The sequence below is a fragment of the Brienomyrus brachyistius genome, chromosome 5, assembly GCF_023856365.1.
Source record: "Brienomyrus brachyistius isolate T26 chromosome 5, BBRACH_0.4, whole genome shotgun sequence".
Lineage (NCBI taxonomy): Eukaryota > Metazoa > Chordata > Actinopteri > Osteoglossiformes > Mormyridae > Brienomyrus > Brienomyrus brachyistius.
Genome location: NC_064537.1, coordinates 26263613 through 26289284, shown reverse-complemented (window position 1 = coordinate 26289284; position 25672 = coordinate 26263613). Strand labels below are relative to the sequence as shown.

Genomic DNA, 25672 nt, shown 5'->3' with positions numbered 1-25672 from the left:
GCCAACAAAATTTAACTCCTCACTTATTCCCATTTGAGGGTGCAGAGGAAATGTAAGGCCTGCATCCATATGGTTTAGATAGCCTTTCATCTGAATCCTGATCGACTAAGATGCCCGGAAAATTTTTTGGAACAACTTCAAAGAAACTTCGCAATCCAGAGACATTTTTTTTTCCCTCAAGAATTCGGAAATTTCACTGTTTATTTTTGGGTTGGGTTTTGCATCTCCCTTGTGCAGTCATACTTCTGAGCTTAGTAGTTAAAATGAGCGTAAGATCAGTAGGTGCAGTGGGCAGTGGTGTTTGATTGCAATCCCAAGAACAGATCTGCAACAGAAAAACATACCAGATGGTTGTCCACAGGGGGAAAAACCAAATGCTAGATAAAAAAAAAAATCTAGATAATTTTCAAATTTCCATATTATCATTGGAGCTGAAACCACAATTAGCATCATGAATCATTTCTTTTGAATCTTTTTCTGTTCCAAAAGAAGTGATTATGTAATTTGATAAACTGAGGGCTGCAGACTCAAACTGAGACATATCACGCTGAGACAAATCTGATTTTTATGTATTCATGTTTTTTGGTACAACATATCAAATAGACCGCTATTGAATGATTAAATAATCATATCAAAATTTTGATGTTAATAGTAACAAATGTCCTGGTGTGGAAAAAGTAATTGCTTTGGTCAATCAATCATGCTTACTAAGATATTTAACAGGACTTTAAAGGACTTCATAAAATAAAACCTGACACAAAGCATGAGTTTTTTGTGACGGGGCCAACATTATTGTGGGATTTACACCTAGTTTTTAACAGGTCCTGCCCAAACGTTTGGTCTTCTGATGTGAACTTGTTGGTACGTTTAAAATCATTATCCTCATTTTTCAGTTACAGTTCAATATCTCTTATTGAGTTATATCTCAATAACTCTATATCTCTGGGGTGACTTGATAGTGATCAGCAGAACTCTCTGGTGAAGAGCATAATTTATGATTCTCTCTATACTGAATTAAATTGAAGTCATCTGTACGAGATACTTGCTGTCAAATGGCGTTTTTCACTGAACATCGTGACATCTTCATCATCAAAGTTTGTCCTCATTCTAGAAGATCATGAAGATTCACGGAAGTGGTTTCCAGAAAATTACAGCTGCTCATTCGTATGCATTGGATTCAACCTTAAAGTCCTTCCACAGGATCTCTTTCTGATGGTGGAGTTGCAAATGCTGACCCCTGGTGAGCAGACAGAGACTGGCAGGGCACAACTCCTGGGAGACCTTTCAGCAACACGGGCCCACTTAGAATAACTCACTACCGTAACCATCCTTCTCTATTTGGGTTATATGGTTTTAACTGGCGGTTGCTAGTGTTGGTGCACCATCTGTGAAATGCATACGAGCTCATATAAAACACAGTTATTCAAACTGTACAACAAAACAGAATAAGGACACCAAGGTGGGGTTGTAGTGTACTCCTTTATTTCTAGCAGACCATTTACATATTAATTTCACCCTTACATTACTGTTCTACAATTCCTCCTGAGGAGATGAGGGCCCTTCGCCCATTACCACACCGCTGGAAGTACCAGCTTTGGTATAGAATCAAGAAGATCACAGCTAAAGTTAAAAAAAAAAAAAAACAAACCCAAAGGAAACAGGAAAAAAAAATATACCACTCCAATGTCATTTCACGGTTGTTTTCCTTTTTATAAATAAACAATGTCAGTTCATCTCTCAGTGCTTCTTTTCAGTTGCCACCTGCAAAAATTGTCAGAAAACCGTCTGTTGGTCTTTCATTTGTGCTAATCATCAGATGATTTTTTTTTTTTCATTTTTTTGAACTTTACATGATCCGCAGCCCTTGGATGGAGGACTCTAGAGTCTAGGAAGCAATAAGCACAGAGCCAAAGTTAAAAACAGCAAAATTCCACACCACATTCTGCAAATTTCAAAGAAAGTGAAACATGTTTTTGGACCGCGAAGAGGATATTTACTTTGAAATCCCATATGGTCATTGCCCCGTCGATACCTGTAGTGCAGAATTTACGACAATCTCTTTTGTCTCCTTCAAATATAGACACTTGGCTGCAAAGACGAGGAAAGAAGAACAATTATTTCAAATGTATTTTCGATAGAAAAACGGTCCGGGTGGAATTAGGCAAGATCAAAAAAAAGTCTCTTTTAGATGCATGTTTAGCAGATGTTTTTTTAAAAAAGCACAAATATTTAACCATTCTACTTTTTAAAAATGCATTTAGGTCACAAATGGTTATGCATTATCTTTGGACAGTAAAAATTCAACCATGTCCAGCATAAATATTAAGCAGCTTTTATTTTAAATTACACTGGAAGTTAAGAAAGGGCTCAAAATATGGAACATAAGCATCTGAGCCTAAAATACACAGTTCTACCTAGCAGTGCACATTCAAAACAGGATGGGGGGACAGGAGAGGCTGTGGGACCCTTACGTGATGCTATTCTGGTGCAGGGTCTCCAGGATAGTGTTCCGGTCCTCGGTGGTGGCTCTCTTGTCCATGTTGCGGAAGCGTTCCATGGCAGAGATATTGCGCTGAATGCTCTGTTTTGGAATGTCTAACTTTGAGATGAAGGTCAGGCTGCCATGGTCATCGCTGCTGAACATCATTGGACAGCAGTCGTGTCCCTGGTGGAAGAAAGGGTACATTTGCCTTTCGCACAGAACCCCTCAATCATTACCAGAATAGTCGAGGCACTGACTACTTCATAATTAAAAAAAAATTCATCAATGTTATAAAAAAATCTAACTTTTGTAACAAAAATCTCATCAAAAAGCGACCACACACTCAATAAGACAGGAGACTACATGTGGCTTTTCACACATTCAATTCTGTGCCAAAACTGATTTATATTGATCCTACGGCATGTAACAAGTTTAACAAGAAAATAAACACCCGAGTCATTTCTTCAACTCCAAGTAAAGAAAAGACAACTAAACAGGCAATTTACAGCATGCAACATTTACAAGACAAATTAAGACAAGGCTTTTTGGCAAATCATAAGCAGCAGATAAGATATTATAGTATAAGCAGTAACCAGCAAATAGTGCCAGTCAATTAGTCTCTTCCAGTCAGGTGAGTAACAAAGATTTAAAGGGGTGGAGGCATCAGCCAGGGTTGACATCACCACCCCAAGGCTTTCAGATAATGTTACAGAATGAATCTGAATGAACATGGCATAGTATGTAACTATGAGTGCTTTATATATATGCAAATGAATACATATATCTACAGATGAACGAGTATACAAATGTCAAATGAAATTTGTAATACAGAACCAAACTACAACACCATCAGCATATCCCTGGAAGAAAGTGAAGAGGTGCTGAAGAGAATAAGTCTATGACAATGCGTGTTTTTGCATGCGTGATTGGGTCAGAACAGCTTTTATGCAGCTTAAACACAAATGCATTACAAAACATACAATACTAGACATATTAAATATTATTAGGAATGGATGTCAAGAAATGATCAATAACACTTTAATTTTTTCAAGCAAAGACATTATGTCAGCAGACCGATTCCGGCAAAATGACAACGTCAGGAAAACATTTACTTACAGCTGCCACAATGCTGCTCTCTGAGACAAACACGACACTCAGGAACGGGAGGAATTCCGTTTTTATCTGGGAAGGCCTGCGGTGACAGAGGCCATCTTTACAGGCTTATAACAGAACAGCGCACACTGACAACACTCTGCAGGGAAGCTTTAGGCATAAAACAGATGTCTTTCACCAATTTAAGAATTAGCTAGTGGGGCAAAAACAGCCATCATGTGTTTTTCTGACTATCCTGCAACCCGTGCATTAACTCCAAGGTGACTGTTCGGCAGCATATTTTGTTAAAGGCAGAAAAATATCCGTAACATGAGACAAACACAGGGCTAAGTGCTTTTATAATACTTACGCGTTTCCTTTAGTAGCATCAACGAAATTGACTGTGCTGTCGTGGCTGACCCAAGCTAGCCTATTCCCGCTACCGGAGAAGCACACACTGTGGACCCATCCTCCGCTCCCCGCACCCCCAAACTCAGCCATGACCTGTCCAAACGGCATCTTGGAGCCCCATGGGGTGGCACCTGGCTTTTCATCCACTTCTTTGATGTAAGCAGAAAAGACCCTGTTGAAAGAAGGCACATAAAATAAGACTATATCAGGGAATAGAAAGTTTTTATTAACTGTGCATCAACTTTAGCAGAGACAGAAAAGCATCTTGAGAAGCTTCATACTTTCTATGAAATGTGTCATATATCAAATATTGAGGTACTGTTCTGTAACCTTGAAAAAGAATCTGAAAAGGGGTTCAACGAAAAGTCTGGTAAGTTTTGTTAAGAATCAAAAACTTAAAAATTTAAATTATTCCATATACTGCATTAATAAGAGTGCTTAAATATCATTATGCACAAACCCCAAATATGAAATATATATCCCCATTTAATAAAATAAAAGATATTATGAAGTAGGGATGTAAATCATTGGCTCCAAGGCGATTTCATTCAATTACTATTACTGAGGAAACAATTTGATGCATCAGAAATCTTTAATTTCCATCATGATTAGATTATTTGATTATTTTAATAAATTAAAACTTTTTTAAACTTTCACAAATATTACATTGGGAACTTAATTACACACTATTAAAGAAATGCAAAGAAAGGTGAATCTCAGAAGATCATTTTTTTTACTATTAATCAGGGGGAACGCGACAGTATAAAATTGTTACAAGGTCAACCACTGAATGATACATGAAAAAACATACTAAATGCAATTCAATTAAAAAAAAAATCATTTGTCCCCGAGGAGCAATTAAAGATATGAGTGCCTGGGATTCGAAACCAGGACCTCTTACACCACAGGTGGGAATCACACCCCTGCACCAACCAGAAACAGCCACCTGACTGGGGGGTTGGGGGCGGAGTTCATGTTTGCAGATTAGCGGAATGACATTAAAACATTTTTATTTTTTGGAAAATGAAGGACTGATCTGTGGGCCAGATATAATAACGAATTATAAATGTGTCAAAGGCTGGTACTTTCAGCCAATAAAATCCCTTGCTATGGAAAATGGCCCATTGCAATCATCTCCATTATTTCAGTAACTGTGTCTTTATATCTGGTTCTGTCGACTCTGAATACTGATAAAGTTGAAATAATCAGCCAACACTGACAGATCTGACAAATATGCTGTGCATCGCTAAGGCTAATATTATTTTTTACTTAGCGAGCTAGGTACCGACCTCGGGATCTTAACCACTGCTACCATAGCTTGCAAAAAGAATGACATTTTGCATTACAAAACCAAGGCATTGGATAAAATCATCGCAGTGCTAAGATTATCTTAACCACTGGAGTGAGTTTTCTGTGCTACAGAACAGGGGCGAGTACCCCAAAAGCATCACAGGGCAAAAATAATCAAGTAGCCTTTCTTTTATGAATATTAAACCTTTGTCTGCCATTATACGTTTCTGAAATTCATCTGCAGGAACAGCTATTTTGTCTGTCTACTTGCCCTTCATTTTACATTTACCGTTATTATTAGTTGTAATAAATGAATGAGGCCCCCATTACTTCTTCTAAAATCACTTTGAATTGCATGTCATAATTTTTCACACCTCCTGAGAAAGGCCTTTCTCCATTGCTAAATATACGCCAGGTAACCATGCATCTGAAATAACTTCATGTAGGTTTATTACCTGGATATCAGTCACTTCTATAAGACAAGCCTGGTCCAACTTGCAAGAATGTTACAGATGTGTTACGTCTTAGAAACAAGCTCTGAATGTATCTTTGTGGTGACATGAAATAACACCCCTATTATACCATTTAAACCAGTGATGACATTTTGGCATTTGTAAATTTTAAATAAATCTACACATATTTTTAGAAAAGCGGTAAATAAATGATATTCGAGTTTCACATTATTTTGCAAGTCCACCAAAAAACACCAGTAAATTTTACATCCATCATATAGGGAAATATGAATTCAGTACTAAAACGTAAGAGTTATATAGCAAGTTGTCCTCACCTGCATTTGAAGTCACATGACCCGGCTGCCAGGAGGACATTGTTTGGATGCCAGTCCAAACTTAGGACAGTTGAACGAATTGGTTTCTTGATGTGTTTGCTGACCCACCTAATAAAATGTAGTGACACACACAAATAGGGCTTCAAGGCACAAAAACTTTAGGAAAATAAGCTTTTGACAATGGTTTGCGTTTAATTAAAACGGCTTACCAGTCATTTTCAGACTCAAAATAACACACAGAGATTAAACGAGCCCCACTGCCAACAGCAAACTTGTTCTCCAGGGGAGACCACTTCACGAAGGTGGCGGCCCGGTTGATCCGCAAAATCACCAAAGTCGGTTTCCATACACCATCCTTCTGGCTCCACACATAGGCATTACGGTCTGCGCCGCAGGTCACAATGCGGTCACTCTTAGGTGCCCAGTCAATGCCTGCACAAAATTCAGCACAACTTACTCAAAAAGCACCAGAAATGCCCCCCCTTAAAATTCTTTAAGATAACCTCCTAAGTGTAATTAAACCAACTCTGATTAAAATAAAACAGATAAGCACAGTATATAATACTCATACTTAAGAACTGTTAGAACACCCAACCTTCAAAGATGTTACTGGAAACACACCATACCTGTAATGTGGCCATTGTGTTCCTTCAATTCGTGGGTCTTCATCCACTGATTTCCACTCTTTTTGTAGATATGGACTTCATGATTATTTGGGCTGACTGCAATTTCTGTCACAGGGAATTTTAAAAACCAGTAAGAGGTTACTAACTAAAGTCAGGTGGAGCGCCAAAAGGAAGGAGTAACGTGGGGCTACTTACGACTTCTGTCCCGATTCCACGCGTGACAAGTGATGGGCTCCAGGAGAAACTGGTGCAGAGACATTCTGTATTTCAGCAGGACTGGTGGGGACGGTGGGAGAAACAAAACAATCTTTACACTTAAGCGCAAGCTTTTTTGAATCTCTGCACCACAGCAAAAGCAGATCACTGGTCCATTTTAACCGCTGTATATTTAACATCGGCTGGGTTTATCTTTCAGAATAAATACTGAACCGTTAAAAAAAAAAAACCCAGCTCAACTTATTTCACCGAATGATTACGATGTACTTTAGAAGGTCGCCTATTCAGCCCGTCAGCAGTAAAGTTAAAATGGAGTTTTACTGTTCAATTTTGCGAATAAAGTTACACGTTCCCGGCTGGCGGTTTAGACAAACCCCACCGAGAGTCAGATTATGGAAAGTTAGCTATGTAGCTAGACGATCAGCTAACTTTCCCATTCGAGCAGAGTTACCCGGGTCAGAGACGCACAGGCAAGTTAGCGAACTAGGTTAAGCACAATAGCCCAGAGCAGTGGGAAAGCCTCCAGGAGCAACGCCGGGGCTAAACTATAAATAACAGCGCAGGATCCATATAAAACACATGTCATTCCCAGGCCGACGCACTCCCATCATTTTCTAAACCGCGCCATTTCCCCGAGAGGAGAAGCCCGCTCCCTGCTGACGGTAAACCGCACGACAAAGGTGGAGTAAGCCGGTCTCCAGTAGGCCCTCGGCACTCCCCATATTTACCTGAGCTCAGCTGTAGTCTTCGTCTGGTGTGGGTGGGCTTCCCTTATGGAATCGAGCACGTTTCGGTTGATTGAATCGGAACTGAATTCGCGGACTCTGGGCAGTCGACACGAATTCACCCCGTAGAAGGACTGTCAGAAGATCCAGGAAATGGTAAGGAGCATTGGTGCCGCGGCGGGGAACGCGCCTCGGTCCGCGCAAGCGCACAGCGCGCTTCGCCCTCCCCGAGCTGGCGTCAGATGGCCGCGCGCCTCGGTCCGTGCAAGCGCATAGCGCGTTTCGCCCTCCTCGAGCCGGCGTTAGATGGCCGCGCGCCTCGGTCCACGCAGGCGCACGAGGCGCTTTCCCCTGCGCGAACCTGTGGCCGGGTGTCCCTTCGGGTGCGGAAAGCACTGTGTGTGTAATGGTCGGAGGGGGCCCCTTTCAGAGTTGCGGGGTCTGATTTGTGCGTATTTTATGTGCACAACTTGCGATGACAACAACGTTTAACAGGAGCATTTTTATGTTTATGCAGAGAGCAGGGTTGAATCACATCGTTCCGATATTGAAATTATATGTACCCCCCAGTATCTAGTAGGGCATATAGTAATTTTATTTGCTCCAGAGTAGTCTCATAATTTATATATTTGACTGGAAGAATGTTTCAGGTTTCACTTATTGTCCCACTTATCAGAAATATCACTTTTTTAAAGATAAACTAAGGATATGTCTTACTATCGCTTGTTATTTCTTTAAAAAAACCGCACTGAAGTCATTAATTGAAATGCAACGGTTTTTGAATGGTTCAGTCAAAAATTCTGATGAATTTCACAGTTAAGGGCTTACAACCCCCCCACTACACTAGGCACCAAATTAAGTTTTTCAGGACATTAGCCGCGAAATCGCACAATCAACAGTGAAACCCATCATGGACATGAAAGTGCATGAGGTTCCCATTCATCGGGTCAGGGGGTATCCCCAGGGCCGTACGATGCGGGGGGGACGTGTACCACCCAATATATAATTAATGCTTATTCATCCCCTCCAGTTAAACCTTTGCATCTAAATTATTAAGTTGAATTATTAAAGTTGTGTCCCAACCAATATCAAACTCTATCCTAGACTCATGAGTACCTGCAGTAGCCGTACCTAAAAAGCATCAAAGATAATGAATGGGAATTTTGATGCATTTATTTGGTTTCAGAGCACAACATTCTTTTGAAAATATATGACTTTTGAAATATAACCTTTTCAATTTTTCCTGGCTGTAATTAGTAGCAGTATTTTCTTTCAGAGATGGCAGTCAGCACACGTAATTACTACATTAAGTTTATGTCACTGGGCAAGAATGCAGCCTAATAACTATGAATCGTCAAACTTTTGTTTACACACACATACACACACAGATTATATATATATATATATATATATATATATATATATATATATATATATATATATATATATATATATATATATATAAAAAATCTGGTACGTGGTTTAAATTCGAAAGAGAGAGAATAAACAGCTGAACACACACTAGCTTTACAGAGAGAGGTTTCCTCCTCTGAGGCTATTTTGGAAGAGGAAGTGGACGCATAAATTGCCTTCACAGAAGAGTGTCTTCTCTCCCAGGAGCAGTTTCAGCACCTCAGCATCTTCCAGCTAATTTATCATCTTCCTGTGCTTCGACAAACTTGCGTTTGTTTGCTGTTCATTGAGAAACCGGGACACTGCTGATCAGTATGACACAGTTATCATTATTTATAAATCTGTATATGCCTGCCTTGTTTAATTACGAAAATCTCTAGAAATTGCATAGGCCTGGCCATACAGGACTTTTCTTTCTTCTATATATTGCATTCTGTATATGATGGGAGGTCTGGAAGACGTCACATGATGCTTGCTTTAGCTATTTGGCTCTTATATGGCCTTAGTTTGCCCCGCAGCTTCTCCACAAGCATGTGCCGGATGTATTTGTGCCTTCTCTTTTCGGAAAGCCAGCACAGTAAGGCGCAGGGCCTTCACGATCTCGACATGAATCTTTTGTTCTGCGCCCAGCTCGCTCCCCAGTTCCTCAGCCTACACATAACAGAAGATCCATTCATTCTTCTCGTAACTGCGTGTATTTGTGGCTGCGTTTGCTCAGCGTTGCTTCCGCTGATTGGTGTTCCGCCACTCGCTGTGACTTGTGGTTTCTAGACTGCGCATCTGTCGGCTTTGAGATCCGACTCCTCCAAACGCTTTTCTTCTTTCTCCAGGTGTAAACAGCAATTCAGTTCTTGTCATAATTCCTCTTCCATTCAAAACATGTTCATTATATTTAGATTATTACGAAGATCAGGGCTTTTCAACATGGGGTCCAGAGAACATTCACAAAGACTTTTCGTAAATCAGCAAAATGTTGGTTTTATCTTCATAATATTTAAGGGACAATCTCCATTCAGGGGACAATCCCCTTTTCATTAATGATGCATGTTGTGTCCTCTGTTTTATTATTTTGAGTGATCAGATAGACTGTGAAGGATTTGTGACAGTGTTACACTGATACTGAATTTACATGTTAAACTTTAGAGCGTTTTTAGAGTTTTGTGATTTTTTTTACTACTACTTCCAGATCAATTATAGCTTTTTCCTTCTTTTTGAGGTTATGAATTGTCATTTTTAAGTCTTGCTAGCCCTGCAACTTACTTTTTCCACTTCTTGTTCCCATCTGTCCTCCATCTAAAAAAAATCACAGTTGGCTGAGGCTGGCCCTGGAATGAAAGGTTTTAAGACTTTAGCACAACGTTTTCCAAAATTACCTCATGAGTCTGAATGCATGCAGTTATCCTTGGTGAGGTGGCTCACTGTGTCCTGTCCAGCTTGAAGGTCATGTAGAGTTTTCTACAAAAAAAAAAATAAATCAGTGAATATGCATTGACATGACCATTCATGGGAGATTTAATTGCTACGATGTTGGACAAAAGTTTCTGTTGTTATTCTGATACATTACATTTCAAGGTGAAGCTTCTGTCAAGTCTTTTCTCCTTCTGTCCCAGATGTGGGGCATTTATGATTCATGCACTTTTGGATCTTCTCACAGTGCCCCTGCCAGAGTGTATCACGCATGGCTAAAACATATCTACTCAATTTGCAGAGCTATAACTGTCATGCCCGGCTCGTCCGCTCCTCGTGTGTGCCACGCCCCCTGATTACCCACGTGTGTTTCCCGGATTGTACCCAGCTGTGTCCGTTTGCTTTTCATCAGTCTTGTGTATTTAAGTCCTGGTCTCCCCAGTTTGCTTTGTCTGTCATTGATGTTCGTAAGCGTGAGCTGTTTCCCGGTCCCTGTCCTCGTATTAAACTCCCGTTTGCCCCGTATTCCTGCTTCCTGCTTGCCTGCTTGCCCGCACGATCGCCGCTTCACCCGTACCCGATCGTGACAGAATGACAGACCACAAAAGGAAAGGCCCCCGGAGAAGGAGAGGACCGGAGGAGACGATCCGCCTGGGAGCCTGTTCGCTCTCCCGGCTATGGATCGCTTCGGAGGAGAATGAGAGGGAAGTACCCGCTCTACCTCCAGCCCGGAAGCTGACCACACACTACCCCGATCCCGTGTGGAAGTACTGGCTCTCCAGTGAGGATGAGGACGAGGAGCCCTTCCTCTACCCTTACCCGGAGCCGGAGCCGATCCTTTCACCGCCTGTTTTTCAGGACATCGCACCACCTCTCGCCGCCGCTGGGCGCCGGAGAAGGAGGAGGAGACCGGCGATTGCCTGTCCCGAGGAGCTCCCTCCGTCAACGCCCACGGACACACAGCTCTCTCCCCCTGCAGTAACCACCCCGGAGGCGCTACCCGCGCCTCACTTAGGGAAGCCGGTGAACTGCGCCTCCCAGTTCTTTGCCCTCCAGGGGTTGTTCTGGAGGATCTGGGGGGAACTGGTCCCTCCAGTAAGTCCGGAGGTAGCGGGGCTAGCGGAGCGACTCCAGAGGAGCTTTGCGGCGTTTACTCCCGCTTCCGACCCAGAGGAGCTGGAGAGTATGGCAGAGGACGTGCGGCAGCTCCTACTGCTCCAGAGGGCTGCAGACCCCGCTCCCGTGCAGCCGCCATTGCCGGCGGACCCCGCTCCCGTGCAGCCGCCATTGCCGGCGGACCCCGCTCCCGTGCAGCCGCCATTGCCGGCGGACCCCGCTCCCGTGCAGCCGCCATTGCCGGCGGACCCCGCTCCCGTGCAGCCGCCGCCGCCTGCGCAGCCGCCTTCGCTGCCGCCGCCACCTGCTGCAGCTCCAGGGCAGGCGCCCCCACTGCAGCCACCTGCAGCTCCAGGGCAGGCGCCCCCACTGCAGCCACCTGCAGCTCCAGGGCAGGCGCCCCCTGACCGCGCTCCAAGTCCTGACCGCGCTCCAGCGGCTCCCGGGCCGGCGCCCCCACTGCAGCCACCTGCAGCTCCAGTTCCTGACCGCGCTCCAGTTCCTGACCGCGCTCCAGTTCCTGACCGCGCTCCAGTTCCTGACCGCGCTCCAGTTCCTGCAGAGGCGCCCCCTCTGCAGCCGCCTGCTGCAGCTCCCGGGCCGGCACCCCCACTGCAGCCACCTCCAGTTCCTGACCGTGCTGCAGCTCCCGGGCAGGCGCCCCCACTGCAGCCACCTCCAGTTCCTGACCGCGCTCCAGTTCCTGACCGCGCTCCAGTTCCTGACCGCGCTCCAGTTCCTGACCGCGCTCCAGTTCCTGCAGAGGCGCCCCCTCTGCAGCCGCCTGCTGCAGCTCCCGGGCAGGCGCCCCCTCTGCAGCCGCCTGCTGCAGCTCCCGGGCAGGCGCCCCCACTGCAGCCACCTGCTGCAGCTCCAGGGCAGGCGCCCCCTGACCGCGCTCCAAGTCCTGACCGCGCTCCAGCGGCTCCCGGGCCAGCTGACCGCGCTCCAGTCCCTGACCGCGCTCCAGAGGCGCCCCCTCCGCCTGCAGCAGCTCCAGCTCCTGTCCCTTCTCCTCCAGTGACTTTGTCTCTCTCACCCCGGCGAATTCGACCCCGACCTGGGGTCATGTCTGTGTCCCGTAAAGGGAGGGGACACAGACGCAGGGCTGGGGTCCCGCCCGCCCTGCCCCCTGGCTCGCCCTGCCTCGCCTGCGCTGGGGCTCGGTTGGCGCCTGCGGGTCCTGGCCCTCCGGGTCGGCTGTCGCCTGCGGGTCCCTCTCCGGTGCCTCGTCGCCCTGCCTCGCTCCCCTCTCCGGGTCCTGGTCGGTCGCCTGGGGGTTCCCCGACGGCGGCTCCTCGGTCGCCTGCGGGGCCCTTACCTCCGGCCCTTCCCCGGACATCGCCGCCTGCTGCAGCTCCCCCCTCCTCCGGGCCTTCGCCCTGGCCCCTTCCAGCTCCCTCGTCCCCTTCCCCGGTGCTCCCTCCTGCTCCCTCCCTGGCCCCTCCGCGGGTCCCTCGCCCTGTCTCCTCTGCCCCTTCTCGGTCCCCTCCGGCTCCGGCCTCCCGGCCGCCTGCGGCCCCTCCGGATGCCGCCCGTCGCCCGCTGGGTCTCCCTCGGGCTCCCCTTTGTTCCCCCTCCTTGTCTCCCTACGCCCCTGCCTTTGTCCCGCCTGTCTCTGCCCCTTCGTTTTTTGCTCCCCCTTGCTTTGTTCCTCCCGTCTCTGCTCCTCGTCCTCCTGTGTTCCCTCCGTTCACTCCTGGCCCTTGTGTCCCGCCTGTGCCCTCTGCTTCGCCCTTTCTTGTCTGTCTGTCTGCTTTCCCGGCCCTCTGTCGGGTTTTGTCCTTTGTCTTGTCCCTGGCTGTGTTTTGTGCCTCTGTCTTGTTCCCGGTCCTGCGTTAATTCTGTTCTTGTTTTTCAGGTCCTGTCTTGCCTCGTCCCGTCCGTCGCCCCCTTCCTTGGCGCGCCCGGAGTAGCGCGCCTTTGGGGGGGGGTTCTGTCATGCCCGGCTCGTCCGCTCCTCGTGTGTGCCACGCCCCCTGATTACCCACGTGTGTTTCCCGGATTGTACCCAGCTGTGTCCGTTTGCTTTTCATCAGTCTTGTGTATTTAAGTCCTGGTCTCCCCAGTTTGCTTTGTCTGTCATTGATGTTCGTAAGCGTGAGCTGTTTCCCGGTCCCTGTCCTCGTATTAAACTCCCGTTTGCCCCGTATTCCTGCTTGCCTGCTTGCCCGCACGATCGCCGCTTCACCCGTACCCGATCGTGACAATAACTATGGGAAAATGACATTTATACAAAGTGAGTTTAAATAATTATATTTTCCCAATTTCATGTACTTTAATATCTACACTTCTGGTCACAGTTCTCTGATCAGTTTTTATCAGACTCGACTTCTTTACCTTCAGTGATGATCTTCTCAAAGACAAGACAAGACACATTCTAATTGTCCGGTGCTCTTGAGCTGAATGTTTTGTTGTTTCGTTATGATTTGTTTTAATTATGTGTTCTTTTGCTTTGTTTAGACTTGCTAGGTTGACAACTAAGGATAGCGTAAGAAGGTATTTTTTGCCTGTTTTTCCTTCTCTGTCATGGCAGGATGGATTTCAGTCCCTTTAAAGGTCACAGAGGTTTATTTCCAGCATTGCATTTCTGCAAGCCCAGGCTGATACTTTCCACTTCCTTTATGTGTTTTTTCTGCAGTTGCAAATTCCCTGCAGCACCGTTACTGACCATTTCAACATTTTGATGCAAAATGATGAATATGTCACGCAACATAGGATGGACTTTAACATGGATTCAATCAAATTGCTTTTAGTTTTGTTGATGATTTGACACCAATCCATCAGTTTTCGTGCATCTCTGAAAACTTCATACACTGTAGAAATTAAAGTTGAACCCTTTTCTTCATTTTTGGCTTGTACAGTAGCATATACTGTATATAGTTGACTTGTGTGTGCTTTGAGATGGGCTGGTATCCCATCTGGGGTGTATCCTATTCTTGTGCCCTGTGTTACCTGTCTTGAGTTCCAGGTTCAAGTTGATCCCTGATCAAGATAAGTGGTTGGATGGATGGAGATTTTAAGTAGTACATATCAATCAATTCATCATCGAATTGCCTAATCTGGGGCCTGTACTACGAAGCGGGGTTACTGGCTTATCAGGGTAACTTGTCGGATTTAAGGTAGTCTGGGCAAAATGTAAGTGAACAAATATGAAGTCCATTTAAATTGTGGTACCTTAAACCTGACAGGTTAGTCCGATAAGCCAGTAACCCCGCTTTGTATTACAGGCCACAGGTCATTGCTGCAGGATGTATCATATACAGCTCTGGAAAATATTAAGAGACCAAAGAAAAATTTTCAGTTCCACTCATTTCTCAATTAATGGGTATGTGCCTGCAGTCTGGCCCTTCCCTGCTTCTCATTGATGAAGGGCATCTTCCTTGCTTTATGGGACTTCAGTCCTGCTTCTAGGAGCTGGTTATGAACTGTCCTAGCTGTGCACTTCACACCTCTTAATGTTTCTCATTCCCTTTGAAGGTCACTAGAGGTCATCCTCCAATTCATGAGGCACTGCCGGGTAAGTTGACAGTCGTCTCTGCCATTATAAAGTCGCTTCCTCCCTTTACCTGGCTGGTTTCCGGTCGTTCCCAGTGTCTCCTGCTTCACCCTATTCTTGTGTACTGCTGTCTTAGAAATTTTGAACCTGGAAGCAACCTGCTGCTCAGTGTAGCCTTCTAATAGAAGAACCACGATTATAAACCAGGATTTAAAAATAATATTTAAAAAATATAGTGGTCTCTTAATTTTTACCAGAGTTGTATACTAAGTGCAAGCATTTTTACTGTGCTGTACAGACTGACGTACTGGCTACGTTCCTTCTTATCAGTACTTGCATTGCATGAGTAAAGTACCATCCGTTTAAAAAAAAAAAACATTTATTTCCAGCAGGGGGTAGACTTGAGTCGACAGCGGTAGTAATTTAATGCACTGAAATCACCAAGCTGTCTTTGTCATAGGCTAGTCTGTGTAAAGCGTCAGTATTTTGAAAATTGATTTAGTTTGACATTTTATTCAATGCCTTTGTATGATGTACCGTAGTGTTTTGAGATATTTTTATAATTTTTCAACTTATTCAAATTAAGATGAAAAGGCTTCCCTGCAAAGTTATCCAGGCTCTATAAATGTACCCTAAAACTCACACATTATGGTGTTACTATATTCTGCCCTTGATAATATTGTAGCACTAGAATTTCCTTGACACCTTATAACATCCTTCTGAATATAAGCACATACAAATCCAAAAACATCGAACCTGTCCATGGGCGTCGCCACCATTAAATCTAAGGGGGGCGTGTCCCCCAAACGTTTCATAACTATTCGTTTGGACCCCCCCCCCCCCCCACAGTTAACATAAAATATTAGTTTTATGCCAGTGTGTCCCCCCCACATTCAAAATGCTTCTGACGCCCCTGAACTTGTGCTGTCAATTGTTGAAATAAATATCAGGAGAACAGAAGAAAATCTAAAGATACATTATTGCTACTAATGGAACATTTGCCTAAAGTGTAAAAATACAAGAGGGGCTCCCACAGGACCATGATGTTAAATTACTTTTGTGCAATGGACTACACAGTTACTATATAAAATGCACACCTGCAGTAGTAATGCATCCAGTAAGGGCATCATTTTTCCTTTCTCAGAGGTCTTTTTAATTTTGGAAAAACTTTAATTATCTATATCATTGCCATGCATGTATAATTATAATGGATGAATTTATAAACATAAGAGTGTGAAAGGTCTTTAAAATTTTTTAACTTATCCTGGATGCAGAACATCTTCTTGACTGACAATAAATCCATAAAATTGGCACAACATTGCTGATTTTATCATTTCATTCTTTACAATACCTTAAATGATCAAAATAACTATTATGATAGAACTCATCCACTTTTGTTTAGTGCATTAGTAGTCACATTTCAGAGAGCTTTAAAAATATTTTAAAGGAAGTTTCACTATTCAAGCACTAACGCCATTTTTGAACTTCCTCACATTATTCAAGTTCATTACCTTTACGCAAGGACCTCCTTATATAGAAACCTCAGCGATAAAGTTAAGGGAAATGCGCAATGCAAAATCACGTGACTATCCACCACATGATTTTTAAAGATTTGGTCATCATTGGAAAGACCATGGTCCTGTTCAATACTGTGTCAAAAATAAGCTGAAAACAAAGCTCCAAGATCAACAACATTAAACTGAGAGTAAAATCACAATAACAACATGTTGGATTATACATTGTTTAAAATGAACAACAGAAGGAAACTATATGCAGAAAAGGATTCAGAATCAAGAAAATCATGGTCCGGTAGGCGTAAGGTCAAAGCGCTATAACAACCTGGATAGGAAGTACTGTGATTAAATTCCCCTTTTTGATTACTGATTGCTGATAATACTATAATGTCGTTATATAATGTTCTGCGTACAACAAATAAATACAACAAATACAATAAAAAGCAGGTAAGACTGAATTAAAAAAACACAATGGATTTGTTTGTTGGATTAAAAAAAATCTATTTAGTAATCGCTGCAAATTTTATATGAATATGAAAATATTTCGATTAACTGAGTTACATGTATTCAGGGTTGTGTAAGCAACATCAAAATGTTATCTTTTTACCATGAAGTGCAACATTTTAGAAGCAGTATTTATTGATAGTATAACACAAATGTTTTAAGATAATTTATCATTACAAATAGTACTTTTTGTCTGAACTATGAAGCATAAAAAATATTTACGTCTAGATACCAGGCTGCCTTCGAGCTTCTCAAGTCATTACTTTTTCAATTCGTATTAATACGGTGTCATACTCTGCCCAGTTTCCAGCAATGGAAAATTCATTATCTGAGGTATCGCGCACTGAGACGTTGCTCGGGAGCGCGCACGCCGTGTGCAAGGAGGGCTGACGTCAACGCGCCCTTAAGCTCGAAAATGCTTAGGAGGGTCGCCGGAGCTGTGGTCACTTCAATGCGGGAAGACATGCGATTTTACCTGCGATAAAAGGGGCTGTACGGTAACACCGGGTTGGTGTCGCAGTCGTCCAGCTAGGCCTGAGCTTGCGGTCTTAGGTCAGTCCTGAGTAAGCCAGCAGTAGCCGGCGACATTCCTGGAGGGATGTCGAATCCCGGGACTCGGCGGAACGGCTCCAGCATCAAAGTCCGGCTGACAGGTAAAGCGCGTCGGACGGGCCGGGAAGCTCGACGGCTTCGCCGGCAAATCCTTTCACCTGGGCGGCTGCGTGTGGGCTGCCCAGCTTAACGTGTCGGGTGTTTTAAAGCCTGAGTAGGTTTTCAGCTCCACCATTCAGGGGGACGTCTCTGCTCTCCCTGCCGCGCCGTTTTCCTCTCTTTTTTATCCGTCTCGGTATATAGCTCCGAAGCTGACTTTCCTCCTTTAACTAGTTGTTGTTATTTCTTTGGCCGTGATATGTAACTAGTTATCTAGGTGTCCCTACCGACGGCTGGCTTTCGTTAAACGGGCGGCCATACGGCGACTGGGCTGTCTGTCTTTTGCCAGATGTTTAGCGGCTTTGGTGAGGATTACATTAATGTGAATATGCAACTCCGAGGCTATTTCCCATCTTCTAACCGCACCCAAAGCTTCTCTACATTAAATCATAAATTCTCGCCTTTAGAAAATTAATACGTTATTGCCCATTGACGCATGAAGGGATTCCCCAGTGCCAGATTTATGCTTTTATTATGAACTTGCTATGTTAATTGATATTAAGAAGTCCTTGAGTGCATCCAGATCTCCTTGGTGTTACGGTTAAGTTTATTTATCTAGTCTTTACACTAGAATTAGCGGATTTTTCTTTTCACTTACTCTTGGCTGGCTGTTTTCACTGCTTTACATTTGGTATCGCTTTCAGTTCTGCATAATATGTAAAATCTGAATTCTGACACTTTAAGTCATAATTAAAACACTGACATTACGGCACAATATGTTATCAACATATATTAGTTGTTTTCAGCCCTAACTATCTTTCAAACGCTATTTAACATTATTTCTCTAACGTCACATTCTTGACTTGAATAGCGTTAACGATTTAATAATCTGGCTGAAACATTTACGAAAATGAAATCAGCTGCATCTTAACTTTTATGCTTGATAACTCATGTTTGAACTTTGATATAATCTTGTGTATAACCGTTGTTATGCAGTGTTTAATGTTAAGAATTCTTAGTTGCTTATGCTCTGACATGCAGATTCAGATTGTTCATCTTAAATATAGTTTTCTTTTGTAAATTTCCTATATCAGATTCTTAGGTTTCATTTGCATTTGAGACATTTCCCCAAATTTTCAGTTTTTATGCACATGCAAATCTCTGTGTTGAACTTACATTTGCTGTATTATAATGACATTTTTACAGTGTCCCCCGAATCACTTATTGTGTGAAAGGAATCATATTCATGAAGAAAAGCCATATCTGTGCATTGTGTTTGAGAAAACTGCAGTTATAGCAGAATGATGAGCAATTTCAAACTTGTCTTTGACTAGCCTGTTTGTTTTATGAACGCTTTTTGAAATTTAAGCTTCTTTTAGTTAGTACAGAACCAACATGATCTTTGGATGCAGCAATGAAAATGGCCAGGTTAAGTACTAGATGATGAAGATGTCAAACGGCATGCTTTTATAATCTGGGATTCAACTTGATATTTGAGGTTTCATACTTTGTTCATTTTTTGACTGTGGCTACAAGATAGTGAAGATTTCTTGCGACGTCACAATCAAGAGTTTTTTTTCTCCTCCTGGGTAGGTGAATACACAACAAACAGTGCAACATGATAAGACCTATTACTAGCTTTCTTTCCATGCATGATAAGGTGGAAAGTATTCTTTATTCTTGGGATGAACTGTGAGTACCATCCCGATGATTTCCTCTTGACTTTTAAAATACCACTCAGCCAAAGGAACAAGCTGTAACTAACACGTGTCCCAAAATGCACCATAAAAAAGTATGTAACTACAAAGAAATGATCGCCAGTAGCAGGCTAGCATTTGCATTTGTGTTAGCAGTAGTTCACATCTTCCCCTTTCTCTGCTGAATTTCTGCATTTAACTATTGTCTCAAGAAAGAAACACCCCAGCCTTGTGGACCAGTGTTTTGGTTACCTTACTGTCCTGCTTTCCCCTTAAGACATTCTGATAGGCTGAGGACTGTCTGCAGTGTCATATAACAGTGGCCTTTAAGTCATTATCCTGATTGCCAGCTTGGTTTACATTTGATATCTTTTACCTTATTAGCCCTGATGTAGGGGACTTTGAATTTTCTTGAGTCTTTCTTTGAATACTGGGAACCTTTTGTGTTGCTTTTGTCCCTCCCTACCTGTTATCTGGAGTTGTGGGAAAAGATGACTAATATTTACGTATTAAAATGTACCATTTCAGTCTGTCTGTGTGTGCATGTAGAATGTTCACTGTGTGTAATGTTAGGATAAGGGGCTTTTATGTTACAGCTTTAAGCTCAACAACTACTGCTGTTTGTTGCTCTGAAATTCTCAGTAGATCATCATGGTGTTTACAGTGGGTTGATATGCTGATATTTAACATCGTTACTAACTTGTTACTTGGGTTGTAAAGTTTATGGTAAAGCACTTTTGCACCCCATTCTTGGGTCATATTTATAGCAGCCAACAGGACTCATTGATGTACTGCTTAGATCGCCTTCTGTTAGAGAATGGATTTCAGGAAATCGATGTTTCATTGAGTTAATAAATACACCTAATTTTAAACAGTTGTATATATGTAATTGTGTTTTTAGTTTCAGGCTAAGAGGGTGTTTGAATATATTCATTCATTCGTTCATTTTCCAAACCGCTTATCCTTCTGGGTCCTGAGGGGTCTGAAGCCTATCCCAGAAGCTATGGGCATGAGGCAGGCAATTTGGTAACTTTGGTAACAATTTGGTAACTCCAATTGGCTAGTACCCAGAGGAAACCCCACAACGACATGGGGAGAACATGCAAACTCCACACACATGTAATCCAGGTGGAGACTCGAACCATGATCCCAGAGGTGTGAGGCAACAGTGCTGAACACTGCACCACCATGCCGCCCACATTGTTGAATATGGGGCAGTTTGTTGGACTTGAACCTGACACTGGATATTACTGGACAACTACCCTCGTGTTAATTTCATGCTATTATGCTATGAAATGGCTGCTTTTAGAATTAAATGTATTTGGACTGCAGAAAAACAGCCTAATTGTACTAATATGCCAGTGTAGGTGATAAGGTTTTGATTGTAATATCACTTTTCAGAACAGCAATGTTGCATGATCACCAGTAATTTCCAGGTAATATTTAGTGTGTCTCTTCTCTTGGGCTGTTTATTGTGAATAATTCTATAGCATGGAAAAAAATTAATCAAGTTTATGACATACTTTATGGGAATTAAAAAAAAGTTTTATGAATTCTCTTGCATTATGACTGCAGACATTGAAGCATCTTAGAACATTTTAGCACATCGTTCATAAAGCCAAAAGTATTGTTTGACCTGTAGCAGTGGGTTGATTATTTCAATGAGTGGAAAACACAAAATATTCCAAATATTTTTTATGGGCAATTTTTTTTCTGTTGAGTCACAGCTCAGTTTATACCACTTTTCTGGGGATGGGGTGAATAAGAAAAAATGGGGGAAATGCCTGGGTTTTATTACTCACCAGTAATTTGGAACACTAAAGACAGGAACACTAAAGAAGATGTTAGATTACATAGTTATTTCATGTGAAGTTAAGTTAAACAAAAGTAAATTAAAATTCTATACTCCACTGGATAACCAAAAATGTGTTGTTTTTTTTTGCATTCAAGCTGAACATTAACGCTGCTGCTCACTCTGTTTGCCACTCAAGTGGGTATGAGTGCAGTGATTTCCGCCTGCCGCGAAGTCATGTGCATACCTTTCGCAGTAGGAAGAGCGTAAGAACATCAGCGATTCACAATCTTCGTAAAAAGTTTTGAGAGGTGGAAGTAGCGTTTAGTGGAAAATCCCTCTAAACAAGGTGCATGCAACTGTGTGAGACGAGGCGAGCAATATTACAAAAGCATTGGATGGTTTGGGAGCCGCTAGCTTGAGCTGTGTTGCGCCCTCGCTGCAGCTTCTGATACACGAGGGGCTGCTGTTGCAGTGAAGTGTGAGCGACGCAGTTTCCAGTGGGAGAAACATTGTGGGGCATTTTAAGCGTTCACCACCTGCGTATCCTCACTTGGAAGGAGTCTGTATCAGTATTGGCAGCTATATATAGGAATCGGATCGGAACCGAAAAAATGTGGATCGGCCCATCCCTATGTAATATTAGTAATGTAATTGAGAGCTCAACAGACTGCACTTGTGGCAGCGGGTTGGGGGAGTGGAGATAGATATCCGTCTTCTGGAACATTGTGAATGTTCTATCGTGGTTTCAGAATCGCTAAATTCTTTTGTTCTGCTGGAACCTATATACTGTAGGAAAACACATATGTGTGTGTAACATATGTTTTGTATGTTTTATTACTTCACACAATTGCCCCAAAAGGCAGTGAAAAATATATTCCCCCTGTAAAAATTAAATTTCATGAAGTGTGGACGAAGTGTAAAGTGGTGTGAATGAGTCTTGTCTAGCCAAAAATGTCTGGGGGTTTGTATCTGTCTAGTTAATTGTAGTTTGTTTGTCCTCATTGCAATATAAAATATTCTGCCGTGATGCTTATCATGGAATGTAGGTCATCCTTTCTGAGCTGGCCAGTTTCAAATAACAGAAAAATGTGATTTGAAAACATTTTTGTTTTAGTATAGAAAGCCTCATGGTGGATCCCAAATAGATGTAGCAGTCAGTATAGACAGTGTAATTTGTAAGGTATGGCCATTTTCACAACGTACACTCAAAAAACAGCCCATGTAATATGTTTTAGACATCTTACCATCTGAAGCATACTAACTTGTTATTAGTCATAATTACCAACTGTTCTCTCATTCTGATGCAGACATTTTCTAGGCACCTGAGTGTGGGGTTTGTAATTTGGGATTACATGCCTGCATGAGATCACCAAGAGAAAGGGGGGAAAAAAGGCTTTGACACAGCTTGTCTGAGCTGAGCTGCCTTGTTTCCCAGGGAGATGCACAGCGACAGTGCTGCAACTCGTGTGGATTAATAATGTAAATAGTAAAAGCTTTGAATCTCATTTATAATTCACTTTCTCAATTACAAATTTTCCAGTGGGTCCTCCTAAGACTAATGGGAAGTGTTACAATCAGTCGCGGGGAAAGCGGTGATCGTGCGGGCAGGCGTACATAAAGCAGGCGAGACAGGTGAACTACGGGGTTTTATTGGGGAAAATGGACCAGGAGACATTTACCACAACAAACTACAATGACGGACAGGGGAAACAGGTCAGACCAGGACTTAAGTAAGACAAGACGAAACATGGAAATTGGACAACGCTGGAGACGATCAGGGAAGCACACGTGGGTAATCGGGGGGCGTGGCACACACAAGGAGCCGGCGAGCCAGGCATGACAGGAAGCAGCCGGGATTTATTTTTCAACCAGTCTGCTAATATCTTATAGTATTAATAAGTCTAGACTCGGCTATTAGTGATGCCGTAAAATTTTGATGTTTGTTGACCATCATACAAAAATGTCATGGGCCGATGAAATTTTTTGAATGTGAGGGGGGATCAGGCACGGAGTTTTATTTTTCAATATGGGACGATCTGGTAATTTATGGAACAGGTGGTAACTCTACCCTCAGTGTTCTGGGACACGGTGGAATACTGGCTGCGGAGTGGCTGGGAACCCACCACTCTAAGGAGAATTTACAGTACTTGAGCATCAGAAGTGCTGTTATTGCTGGCCTTTTCGTCAGGCTCTGTTGGACTGTATCACCAGCCCTGTTGCCGATATTATTATAATACATACGCCCTCTGGGTACATACAGAGCTAGAGGTGTCATGTCAGGTTAACTTCCCAGCTTTTTACCATTGGTATTAAACAGGTATTTAATACTTTAGTCTCTGGCTTCTTTTATATGAACTCTAATGAGAAATGCATAGGGGAGTTCTGAAAAATTGAGATTTGGGGGAAATGTTTGTGGCTACAATGTAAGTCTTCAATGTACGTCTAACAGAATGCATTAACTTTAATGAGGTTTCTCCTTTTGGTTCAGACTTCATGGCACCATCAAATCTAAAATTCTTCCCAGTGCAGTGTGCTTCAACTCATGACCAGCCGCCCACTTATAAGCCATAGAAATTCTGTAATATAGTTGTAATAGAAAAAGTAGCTATTTCAAATATTGGAAGCAACTGCACCGTAATACGACATTCTCATTTAATCTTCTCTGTGTAGCACTTGTAGTATACAGGCTAGAGGTCAGAATGGAGGTCCTTTGTTGTCCATAAAATGCAATTGCTAATGTAGACTTGAATGGCAGACATGTGAAACCTCTTGTTATTTCAAGTGCTTTTACTTTATCAATCACTATTGGCCTTATTTTATTAAGGCTTTGCTTAATATTAGTTAAATGATTTAAATTTCCTTAAAATTAAGATCTTTCACAGAAAAGTTTTTGTATAGATGAATGTAGTCTTTTTAAGAAAGACTTTAGGCATTTTTTGCTCTTTAAAGTGATTACTAAGTAAAATAAATGTAATTATTATTGTTGTTAATCCTTAATGTTAAACAGTGAAATGGGATTAAGATTGTTTTATGTTTTCACTTTTGCTGGCATTCATCCATTTATCCTGGTTGGAATCATTGAAGGGCCTGCATCATATCCCAGGCAGCATACAATGTAAGACAGGGGTACACCATGAATGGGATGTACTCAGATGTTAATGTATAAATATCACCATTCAGTTTCAAGTATCTTTACTGTAGGTTTATTTACTGCGAAATTAAGACCCTGTCAATGATTTCTTGTTTGTTAGACAAATGAGATTTACTTTACTTTAAAATGGAGTGCTTTTGATTAAGAAAAAAAATATTAGAAGTATTTCTGTACCAGTGTAGTTTCTGCAGGGCTGCAGTCAGGCACGCTCCGTTGGGCTCAGTCAGCCCTTATCACTGATTTGACTTAAATAGTCAGCATTTTGGGCAGATACTTGCCAAGTTTACTTGATACTGTGATCACTCTGCTGTTTATCACAGTCTTGGGTGGGAAAAAAAATCTACATTCGAGAAAAGCACTAATTACATTGCATGAAATCATAATTTATATAACTAGGTTATTCAAAATGTATTCTATGTTTATGGTAATATGGTGGCTTCATAGGTAACACCGTTGCTTCATGCCTCCAAGGTTTGGACCCTACCTCTGCTCTTTGTGGGTGGAGGTTGCATGAAGCTAAGCTAATTGGTGCCACAAAATTGCCCATCGCGTATGATTGTAGGTGTATGCTCCTTGCAATGAACTGGAGTCCCATTCAGGATGTACTTCTGCTTTATGCCCTATGCTACCTATTATTGGCTGTAGGCCCCCCAATGAGCCTGACCAGGATAAGTGATTGGAAGATGGATTGGTAATTTTTAGTGATGGATGGTTGGTTGGATGGTTGAAAGAAAAGCTGCAAGTTAAAAATATAAAAACCTTGGCAGGATTATTTATATAGTAGTACCTGTGAGTTGTAACTGTTATGACACACACATCTGAATTTTGTAGTAACTTGTTAAAGGTTGATTGTTTGGATAGGAACCTAGTCAACACAGTGAGCTTCCAGGAACAGACACTAGTCTAGGATTAGCCCATACTGAAAACTGTAGTATTAAATGATATAACCTTCGATCTTGATTATTATTTATTTTTTTTGGTGGAGTGTATTGTGTGAATAAAGCTTTGAAAAGACTTGACATCCATTCATGCTGTTATTTGGCCTTCATCCCACTTTCATCAAGGAGCCAACCCGCACGGACATTGATAGTCTCTAGCATTGGTCAAAGTTCATGTTTAAGTGCACATTCATTCATGGAAGTTATGGGGGCAATCCTGCTTAGTCAGTCATGTACTGAGGCACGTATCCGGATTAATCCTCTTAGCGCTTTGGTGACTCGCATGCTGGCTGATTTCCTAGTCTTATTATTTTATGGTATTTCCAGGGACTTCCCCAGAAAACCTGACCCTCCCCCT

The 25672-nt window shown here is 42.6% G+C and overlaps 2 protein-coding genes across 4 annotated transcripts in view; one reads left to right on the top strand and one right to left on the bottom strand.

Moving 5' to 3' along the window:
* Positions 1 to 1460: 1460 nt before the first annotated feature.
* On the bottom strand, positions 1461 to 7856 carry LOC125742407 (actin-related protein 2/3 complex subunit 1A-like). Its single transcript, XM_049014397.1, has 10 exons — positions 7633 to 7856; positions 6884 to 6964; positions 6689 to 6793; positions 6272 to 6494; positions 6063 to 6170; positions 3945 to 4157; positions 3599 to 3674; positions 2472 to 2665; positions 1998 to 2088; positions 1461 to 1885 (listed from the first exon to the last, which is right to left on the bottom strand). The coding sequence occupies exons 2-10, from the start codon at positions 6945 to 6947 to the stop codon at positions 1847 to 1849; spliced, it is 1113 nt and encodes a 370-aa protein (XP_048870354.1). The 5' UTR covers positions 6948 to 6964; positions 7633 to 7856; the 3' UTR covers positions 1461 to 1846.
* Positions 7857 to 17411: 9555 nt separating this feature from the next.
* LOC125742391 (E3 ubiquitin-protein ligase SMURF1) overlaps positions 17412 to 25672 on the top strand; it is a 30463-nt gene continuing 22202 nt past the window's right edge. The window contains exon 1 of one of the 3 annotated variants that reach the window (XM_049014367.1): positions 17412 to 17735. In XM_049014367.1, coding sequence (XP_048870324.1) covers positions 17681 to 17735 — 55 coding nt within the window. In that variant the 5' untranslated portion in view covers positions 17412 to 17680. The remainder of the gene's footprint in view (positions 17736 to 25672) is intronic. The other 2 variants (XM_049014365.1, XM_049014366.1) reach the window with 2 other exon arrangements.